The sequence below is a fragment of the Zingiber officinale genome, chromosome 5A (assembly GCF_018446385.1).
Source record: "Zingiber officinale cultivar Zhangliang chromosome 5A, Zo_v1.1, whole genome shotgun sequence".
In the NCBI taxonomy this organism is placed as follows: domain Eukaryota; kingdom Viridiplantae; phylum Streptophyta; class Magnoliopsida; order Zingiberales; family Zingiberaceae; genus Zingiber; species Zingiber officinale.
In genome coordinates, this window is record NC_055994.1 from 115,041,155 (window position 1) to 115,051,640 (window position 10,486).

The 10,486-nt window shown below is 40.8% G+C and overlaps 1 protein-coding gene across 1 annotated transcript in view; it reads left to right on the top strand.

The window, feature by feature from the left end:
- The window catches only part of LOC121981431 (protein TRIGALACTOSYLDIACYLGLYCEROL 4, chloroplastic-like), a 30,290-nt gene extending 20,177 nt beyond the window's left edge, over nucleotides 1–10,113 (top strand). The window contains exons 4-5 of the mRNA XM_042533945.1: nucleotides 7,404–7,747; nucleotides 9,690–10,113. Of these exons, the coding sequence (XP_042389879.1) occupies nucleotides 7,404–7,747; nucleotides 9,690–9,887 (542 nt within the window). The 3' untranslated portion in view covers nucleotides 9,888–10,113. The remainder of the gene's footprint in view (nucleotides 1–7,403; nucleotides 7,748–9,689) is intronic.
- Nucleotides 10,114–10,486: the final 373 nt, after the last annotated feature.

Here is a 10,486-nt window from a genome sequence, read left to right on the forward strand (position 1 = left end):
CTTCATTTTCGGTATCAGCTTCTAGTTTGTCTGCTGAAGCTATTCTGATAAGTTCCTCTTCTTTTATTTTGGACTCCTTTACCAGTTGTTCTTGCTGGAGTTTAGCCAATAATTTACTTGCCTCTAATTCCTGCCTTAGCCTTTCTATTTCAGCCTCAGCCCAAGTAGCATATGCCTGATGTTCTTTTATGAAGCTCACTGGATTGTATGGGATAGCTGTTTCTCGTTGAACTGGAATTGTAATATCAAAATAATTGTCAGTGCACATACCACAGGATGTAATTTTGCAGCTTGGGCAATGCATTCGATGCTTCTTCATTGTCTCCCTTTTACAGCAGTGGCACCTTTCATATGGGGGAGGGATTTCATCATTTATTATCCAGACATGTTGACAGTCATGCTGCTCTTTTGTAACTCGGACCATAGGTTGCCAGCTCCCCGTTTTTCCTATCATGTAGCAATTTCTTTGTTCAATAAAAACATATAGGTGTTCATGAGCAAGTACCTACTGGTCTTCCCCTTCAGAGGTGCTATAGATAGCGTCGGATTGGTCATCGCCCTCCTGTACTGACATTATTTCAAAGTCATCAGGTAGCTCAAGTCCTTCAAACATGGCTACTCTTCGTACATTCTTATATTCTTTGGGACAATCCCTTGCAAAATGCCCCTCCTCGCCACATAAGAAACATTTGCATTTCTTATTGCGAATTAAATGTTTCTTTTCTATTCGGGCATGGGATTCATGAGGCTTTCCTTTGTATGTAATCGACTTCCTGGCTCCATACCTTTTGCTTGCCTTTTGATAATACCCAGGGATAAGTATCTGGCTGCAAAATGATAGATCCTTGAGGGATCTACTGAAGCTGCCTTTTTACATTCTTCCTCAAGGTACCTATAGGTGAATATTATTCTGGGGTGTACCCCTATAGTGTTACCTTGGTATTTTTCTTCGAAGGCTGTTTTTACTCTTTTTCCCAGGTCTCCAGGGAGCTTTAACCAGAACTTCTCGGATAGTTCAGTCCCAGTAAATAACCTTCCTGTTTTAGATGCCAGGTTCATATAATCATTCATGAATGAGATTATATCTTTTACCTAGGTACAGGAAATTCTCTCTAGGTCTTGATACGCTCTGTCTTGGATATATGTTGATCCCTTAAAAGGGTCTTCAAGTAAGAATATTCTTCTGATTTGGGAGATTATATTCTGTGTTCCATTCCTCCCATCAGCGGAGTTGACAAGCTTCTGGTATTCAGTAGGATAGGCCATTCGCCACTGAATCCAGGTTAGTCTTTCAGTTTCTCCAAGTAGGTTTTCAATAAAATCTACTTTATCCTGCACATCAGAGAAGTTTTGTAATGCCACAATATTTTTTGTTATACCTTCCCATCTTAGGAGGACATCATCAACTTTGTTAAGCTGGGTTGGCAATGTTAAGATGACACCCGTTTGCTGATGAGCAAAAGGTAGGTTCCACCATTCGGATGTATCTTGTTTGGCGAACCTCCTGGGTCTGGCAGATGGCTCAGGAACATAACTCATGGGCTCTGGTTTAGGTCCTGGCGGCTTTGGAGGGAAACCTACCGGGTTCATAGTTTCATCAGCTGGGGTCTGTATTGAGAGTTTGCTTCTTTTGAATAAATATGTTCAGTAAGAGCCTTTAACTGGGGATAATCAGTTATCCATTTTGATTCTTCTGTGACAGCAGCAACTGAGAATCAGTTACCCCCACCACCCCCCCCCCCAACCAACTTCCGCAAAGGGATTTGTAAACTCCTCGGTAGCTGTGTCATGCAACGCTAGATATTGCAAATAATCCAAATAGTCATCATCGGAGTTGGTAAACGTACATAAAAAATTTGTTGATGACTGTGGTGATTCATCAAGTTGCCTTTGTAACTGCCGTCGGTATTCTCTTGAATCTTGCAACATTCTTGCTGTTTGAGATATGGATGAGGCCAGTGTTTGTGGTCCTTCGACAAGATTTAAATAAGCTTCTTGTTCATAGAATTTGTGCTGAGCAACTCGATAATCTTTAGCCTTTCGGCTGAGGACATTCAGTCTTTCTTTTGAAGACTCCATTCGTATTGTCTTGCCTTTAGATTTCATATGTTCTTTAGCAACATAAAAATCATATTCTTGCGCGCATTCGTCATCACTGCAACAATAGTAACAACCAGAACATTGAGGATTAGCTTTGTATTTGGAACATACCTATATGGTTGTGGAACCAAAGCCTTGTGATCCCCTGTCAGTTGGTTGTAATATTTCGACTTCCCGTATGGATGGGGTGGCAATGTATTCAAGAATGAGTTGAGCTATATATTCTTGTTCTTCAAAATAAATGTCTTCACTAGTTGTGTTGTATGCTAAGATTTTGATTTCACCTCTATAGTCGGTGTCAATAACGCCTCCCATAATAATTATTCCTCTTAATGCTATGCTAGATCGGGGGGCCAGGCGCGCATAAAGTCCTTGAGGAACTTGGATGCATATCCCTGTGGTTAATAACTTTCTTTCCCGAGAGACGATAATACATGCTTTGTCTATGGCAATGTCGTACCCTGTCGCTCCATGACTTCTTCTTATTGGTAGTGCCGCTGTTGCTGATATCCTTCTTACTAATAATTCCTCCTTTTCTCTTTCTGTTTCAGTAAACACTGTAATTATGTGATTTGTAATTTCTTCTTCATCAGAGGATATCTCTTCATCTCGTGCGTTATATATTGGAGGATTTGTTATTGAGGCTACCTGATAATTATTAAAACTGAGAGAAATTCTTCCATCTAGAAGGTTTCGTGTATTTACCTCCGTTGGTTGCATAGCTATGTTTACTGTTGATTGTCTGATCATCCAGTTTTGGCCTAAGACATCCCTTGTATTATAGCTCCTCCCGGGAAGTGCTCTTACTCCGTAGCTTGCCAAGTAGTCAACAACATTCTGTACTTCGTATGCAAATCCAACATTAGGAGTGTTGGATAATCGGCCAACTAGTCCCCTGGTAACAAGAATATTTGTTTCGCCATTTTGCCAGTTCTCATATCCCCTGGCCAAGAATGATACCTGTTTGTTTCTGTAGAAATCAGAAATAGTTAGCATTGTATCAGGTATCACATATACCAATTGTGTTCCTCGTGTGAGGTCAATCTCCATAGTGGCAAAGATTAATTGATCCCCTTGCCAGCGGTTGTCTCGAAATACTACAAGGAGTAAAGTTCCTTCTTCCTGTCTATGGAGAATTTGGATTCGGACTTGAATTATCCCATATGTAGGAATCTCATCCTACTTCTTTGTAATTGCTGGAAACTTTCTTCTTGGATAAAAGCTCGGTCAACTTGGTTGTTTGTAACCAGGATTGCTTCCTCTGATCTATGGGTATAGACACGGTGATGGGTATCATCTTGTCTGGAATGATACAGAACCTCTGCAGGTACTAGGGAAGCCCGTCCCTCGGAAGTGTCGTGCGCGTCCGTCTTGTCTGCCGGTGTGCGGACACCTCGTCTCTCGGATGTACCGAGTTCGTCGACTTGTTTCTCGTACCCTCTTTCTCGCTAGCTGCGTCTCTCGCTCGTCTTCCTATGTTCTTAAGTCCCTGCATACTTAGACACAAGGCATCAAACATGCAGAGCCTAACTTAACTTGGTTGATCACATCAAAATCAACCAACAATACTTACATTAGTCACCTCCTCTACCACCCATTTAGAGAGAGACGCTCTCCCTGCCCTCTAGAGAAGGTGACGGGAATAGGAGGGGCTGTTGAGCTCCTTTCACTGGTGAGCTTTCACTGCAGGTAGTTGGTGTCAGCTAGGAAAGGTGGCTTCTCCCCCCACCGGTGGAGGCTTGTTGAAAACTTCATCACCGACGACGATGCGGTGTTGGAGAGGTTGTGGGAGCACAACCTCGACATGGAAGAAAGGGGCAGTCCCTGATGAACCTGTTCAACTTCATCATCGGAGTTCCAGGCTGCTCTGTCAAGGCAAGGAATTCCACCTCTGATCTGCTGTGAGTAGGGTGATTGAGTTTGCTGGAATAGTGCAAGGAGGAGCCAAGGTGTGTAGCTTTGGTGTGGCTGAACCTCAGCCAAGAGGTGCTGCGATGCGGGCTTGTAGCAACTGCTATCTCCAACCGGCGGAGGAGATGGGCAGAACATGCCGGCTAATGCCATGGCCGGCGGCTTGTGGAACAGCATGGGGGAGCCTTCATTTCACCTCCAATGGCCTCGGTTCTGGCTACAACGTCTTGGTGGTGAACTTTGGCAAGAAGATAGCCGGAGTTTCATGCTGGGTGGTAGACGGAGGCGGTGACATTGACCCAGGTCGTTGCTCCTCACTGGTTACTGCTGGCTCTTGTTGCTGCTAGTGGAGCTGCACATTGGTGACGATGAGAACTTCTCCGGCTACCTCTGCTCATGTCGGGGACCCACTAACTAGCGATAAGGTAAAAAGAACTCCAGTTAGCTATGCTGGAAGTTCATTGGCCAGAGAGGAGGCAGAAATGAGCTGCTTCTGCTGCTTTGACTGGTTATTCTGCTTGCTGGTTGGTAGCCAGAGCTCTGGTGGCTAGCCGGAGCTGAGGAAAAAGGCTGTCATGTGTTGGGTATGTGCACAGACAACAAGGTCGGCTGGGGAAGCATGCCAAGCGGAGGGAATTTCAAATTCAAATTCAAAATTTGAATTTCAAAGTGGCTGTCATCTTGGAGCCAAAACCAATAGGCTTGAAGTTTACGGATTGGACTGACCATACCGGAATGGAGCTCAAGGACTTTTCCGGGTTTCGGGCTGTAGCTTGGATCCACAACATAAGAACTTGCTGGACTATGGGATGCTGTGGTAGGAGACTGCAGCAGCCGACATCTCTGGCCGGCGAGGGTAATGTACAGAGCTGGCCAGCACACTGCCATGGCCGGTAGTTCGATGCTTGGGGGCACCTTGCTTCCCTTGCTACCTCTGATCCGACCACAATGGCCTGTCAAAGAACTCCGGCAAGGCAGTCTGTCAGAGTTTGGGGTGGTTGGAAGGATCAGAGAAGGTACAAGTGCAAAATTCTCAGCCGACACTTGCTGTCAATTCTGTCCGCCCACTGCTCCCTGCTGCAGATGGAGCTGCAATGGCAGTGGCTGTGAGCACTCCTTCTGCTGATCTCTCTCTGCTGGAGCTCCTCTGATTGGTGGTGAGGCGATGAGAACCGTAGAAGGCTGTGCTATGTGTTCCATGGCGGGAGGGAAGGCTAATTGGAGCTGCTGTCGGCCAATGCTAGGCCCTGGGTAGTGATCATTGGGGCTGTTTTGGTTCGTTTGCTGGATGGCTGGAACTCTGATGGATTGCCGGAGCTTCGATGTGCACACACGGACTATGAGGAAGGCTGGGGATGCATATACCAATGGAGGGAAATTTTGAATTTCAAATTCGAACTTCAAACTCCAAAAGGAGCTGCACATGGAGGCAGATTCAGCGGGCTTGAAGGATGCTGGTCGGGCTGACCTACTTGGATCTTAGGCTGCAGCTGGGATCCAAAACCCAATAGCTTCTGGATTTGATTGGGCCAGGCTGTGGATAAAGCCCAGAGGAGCCAGGCTGCCAAAGAGCGGGCTGCTCTCCCCTTAGAGGGCCTGTTGATGGCCCAGCTTTGCAAGCTGGGCTGATTGGCCTTGGAAGCTAATGAGCCTTAGCTGACGGATCACAGACTGGGCCACCTACTTTGGATTAGATATGGAGGCGCTACTAGCCTACTACTCATGAAGACATCACACATGTCCAACTCCGCTTACTTCATTTTGATGAGTAGTCGGGTATGTATGTAGAGGTTAGGGTGCCTTAGCAGCGTGGGATGGATGGTGTTGTCATATGAGCTTGATTGGGCTTAAGCTAAATCCTGGTTGTACATTTTTCTTGGATATAATACATTTACCTTATCCAAAAAAAAAGGTGTATGCCTTTTATACTAAGGAATTTTATTTCTAGCTAAAACATTGTTTCTGTTGAAACTTTGTCATGTAAAATAGCTCTTTAGTTTTTTAGCTGTGACATGTTGAAGCTTAATTATTTTGCTATTTACAAGAATCATCATAAAACAAACAATAATGTTGTATTCTTCTCTTATTCTGCAGCAGTAATGACAATGATTAGCAATTTTCTGCAGTTATTGAATTGGTTCTTGGAGATGTTATATATTGCAAGATCACTATTACCAGTTGATTCTCATATTTCTTTTTGGTGAAGAGTCTAATACAAAGATATTGTGTGTAGTACGTAATGCATTTTGCAAGTATGCTTTATCAAAACACTTATTGCACTTTTTATAGTTAAGAGTTGGTGAAACAATGGCCAACATCAATTGGATGATTGGGAACAGTTGAATGCCAAAAAAAATTTAGTATTGGATGTCAATATCTGGTATATTGTGTCCTTAGCTCCTACTTTTTGATTTGGTATATTAATTTTCCTTTCTCAATTTAGATAAGTACATTATACATTGGTGTTTTGAGTATGAAAAACCAGCTAAATTCCTGTGGTTCATATCCACATTAAACTCAGTCTTGAGATAAGGTTGCCATCTGTCCCCAGGGCGTAGCACAGATGGGGAGTGCATGGTTCTGTGGCTGAAAGGTCCAGGGGTCGATCCCCAGGTGTCACTGCCTGGGGTTAACGTCTCCGCCATGCACTTTCCACCTGTGTACCTGCATTTACCTCCCTCCATATCCGTGGGACCGGCTCTAGGGGGGCCGCTGATGTGGCGGTTCCACATTTTTTTTGAGATAAGGTTGCCATCTGCTGCCTCTAGTTATATTTTCTATGGGGCATATGTTGGTAAATATTTTTTTCTTAGTATGAAATATGTAGAACAGTCAATCATGCAACAAATATCAGCATATTTTGATCCACACTGAATTGGATTAAATGCATATTCCTCTCTGAATCTTATATGCTTGTATGAGTTTAAACTTCAATTCCACTCTTATCTGCTCTGTATAACAACTAATTTTAGTTTATTGTTCGGCAGAAATAAGCAAGATAGACAGCTAAATAGCATTTTATTAGATGCTTACATATATGGTCTTGACTGTTCTTAAGGTTTTGAATTTTTCTTTGCTGTTAACGTTGCATAAATTTTGGAGATTACTAGTTTGCTGTATTTTTTTCTTGTGTTTTATGTCTAGTAAGATACTATTTTTTGTCTTAATTTTTCAAATAACTTGCTTAAACTGACAGGCTAATTTCTGCTAGTTGCTTGGAATTGTGTAGCATAGAAATCTCAGTTCATTATAATTTTTTTTTTTTTTAAATTTATAAGGTTGTCCTATTTGATTTGCTACTAGTTGTTCATTCTACTTGTTACCTGGTTTGGCTTTCACTAAAATTCAAACAAGACTGCTATTTATGAATTCTTGGATTGTGTCTTCTTTAGGGACTGTAGCCAGTGTATCTTTGGGAGATTGCTCAGCACGGTTCAGTGATGAAGAACGGTTGCACTTGCAGGCATCCAATGCCTTCAGGATTTGTGCCCAAAGAAATAATTTGGCAGCCTTTGTTGACTTCTTTGCATCTCTGTCTACTTCAGCTCAATATGGCAATTTTCAGAGGCCTTTTCTTGATCTAACAAGGTTAAATGCCCAGATGCATTTTCCCTCAGGTTCATCATTTTTAAGTGGTGTTGCAGGTTTGGCCCAGAATTTATATAACTCTCAAGAACTGAATCTAGAACAACTTGGTGCTGTTTGTCCTGAGCTCACACTGTCTCTACAACAACAGGTAATACAATTTTCATGGAGCTGCATAAAGACACCTAAGGACTATGCATGGTAGTTACAATCCCACAATTACAAGAACATGTTACGATGTTGGCACAGTTTTGTATTAATCATATTTATAATGTATGTTTTAGTTTTTTTGAAAAGGTTACTTATAGGCACTAAGATATTTTTGGATTAGCCTTTACATTGTACTATCGTTGATGCCTTGGTTAATATAGGCTGGAAGAGAATCTTCATGATTCATCCTCTTGGTACAACTGAACTTGCAAGTAGATACAGTACTACAAACTTAGAAGGGTGGATCTCCCCTCGGGGAAAATATACATAAAAGGATTGACAATTTTATTTATTTGAAGATATCCAACACAAGTTTTATCACAATAACAAACCAACCACCACATTGTGGTCAACTACTCGAATATTATGCGACCATTTATTATACAAGGATGTATTGCCATCAATATTCATTTTTTCTTTAATTATGTTAAGGAAAGTTTTCTTTGCCTCCCTTTATCCTTCACACATTCAATTTTAAATGATTAAAATTCTTGGTTGTTGAATGTCTATACTACCTATTTGTTCTCATTTTATTATCTATTGGTGCTATATTAAATTGCAATTATTTCTAAGATGAAAATCTTATGCTACATAATTGCACTTAATTAGAGTGTTGTGGTTTTAGGAAACAATGGATTCAAAATGTAATGTAATAGAGATGAGAATGATAAGAAAAATGTGTGGAGTTATTAAAAGGGCAGCCCGGTGCACGATGCACCACCAATGTGGGTCTATTGTATGCAGCTTGCCTTACCCTGCTTTGCAAGAGAGTGTTTCCGAGACTCAAACACGTGGCCTCTAAGTCTCATGGCAACAACTTTATCATTGCACATATTAAAATTTGAGAGCAATGTTACTCCAATGAATAATAAAATGAGAAAATAGCTTGACATGAGATAAACATGTTCAAAGGTGAGCTAAAGTTTCTATCGTTAGAAAAGTGAATCTATTAGTGTAGAAGGTGCAAAGAGTTGTGGGAGAATAAAGTAAACATTACTTAATATAATCAAAGTTGATTTATGTATTTTCAATATTATTAGTGATATTATTTTGCATAGGGCTCAAGAGGAATAAGATTTGATGTAGTTAACTCAAATATTTGGAACAAACAAAGCTTGATGATAATAACCGTGAAATCGTGAATTGCTCTCATATAAATCCCATCAGTTTTTGGTAGAACATAAAAATGGAAATTATAAAACATATAGATTAGGTCCAAAAATAAAAACCCAGCTTGATCTATCTGGATTTGATTTAGTTTCAGAGAGTTTAAGCATCCATTGGGTCTGAGGTTTGGCCTTTTGTCCATCCTGGGAAAATCATAATTAGTATCGACTTGAATCCTTCACATCCCTTATTAAATGGATGTAGGAAATATGGCATGAATACTAAATACCCCATGGCCACTTTGGGTAGTATCCTTAATCAATTACATCTATATAACTCCCATGTATAGCAAAGGAAACAATTACGTATTCTATTGTGGTCTTTGAAATGTGCATCTATAACAGGTTTTTTCTCACATATTTCTGCTTGCTTCGATCTTTTGTTTGGTTGCTTGGGACTACTATGTAGTTGTTTGTTATGATTCAAAGGGAAACAGTAGGTCATGGAATTTAAGAAACTTGTGCAATGAGCACCTTTTGCAGAAAATTTGTATGGCAATTGTGTCAGAGCACAATGCAAATTCTTTGTCAGACAAACGTGCTGTTTCTTTCTGTTACAACAACATTGTGCCAATATCTTACCTCTCCTAACATCTTGACTTTTGTGCCCCTTTATCAAGTAACGGTACAGATTGATGATTTTTGAGAGCATAGAACAGTTGGCTGGCTAACCTTCAACTATTTTGTAAAGTTCTAATTTCAGTTTTTACTTCATAGATAATTGGGCCTTTCAGTTTTCGAGTAGATTCCAGAATTCTGTTTACTCCAAATGAAAGAAACAAAGTTGCTCAAGTAGAGGAATCAGTATTTGCAATTGACTGGGCTTTGAAGGTTCTTGGTTCAGCAAAGGCCACTGCTTGGTATTCACCCAGACGCCAAGAGGCCATGGTGGAACTCCGTTTCTTTGAGAGATGAAAGGTGTGGCTTTCCCAAGTGTTTTCCGAGAGCTTCTAAAATAGAACAATTGTAAGAACATCTTGCCCTTTTGTCAATTTTCTAACAATTTTATGGGTCAGGTAGTCAGTATCTTAGATCTACATCCTATGCAGGCCTACTATGTATGAAAAAGTTAGTTTTTGAGATACCAGCAACTCATTTTTTGCCATATAGAAAGGAGACCTGGTTATGGTTTCATAGTTCACAGCTTTTAGCATACAAGAAGAATATGATTTCCTGGTTACGGTTTGTTGCAATAATTTGCAACAAATAAGTTTTTTATGAGTTTTACAAGAAAGTATGAATCTGTTTGAGTTTTATGATTGAGTGGGTTTTAAGAGAAGCCTGATCTGACCTAACATGATTAGATTATAAAAGTTTGAGCCCCGATCCAAAATCCAAACGCATGCAAAATATTATGATTTGGGTCCATTTGTGTTTTTTTATTTCGTTTACCATTTTTTGAGTTTTCCCCCCATTTTCTTGGATGGGTCAGATTGGTTTTCACCTTTTTTCAGCTTCAAATATTTTTGCTATTTAATATTTTGTACTATATATTTAATGTTAGTTTGCCCGGA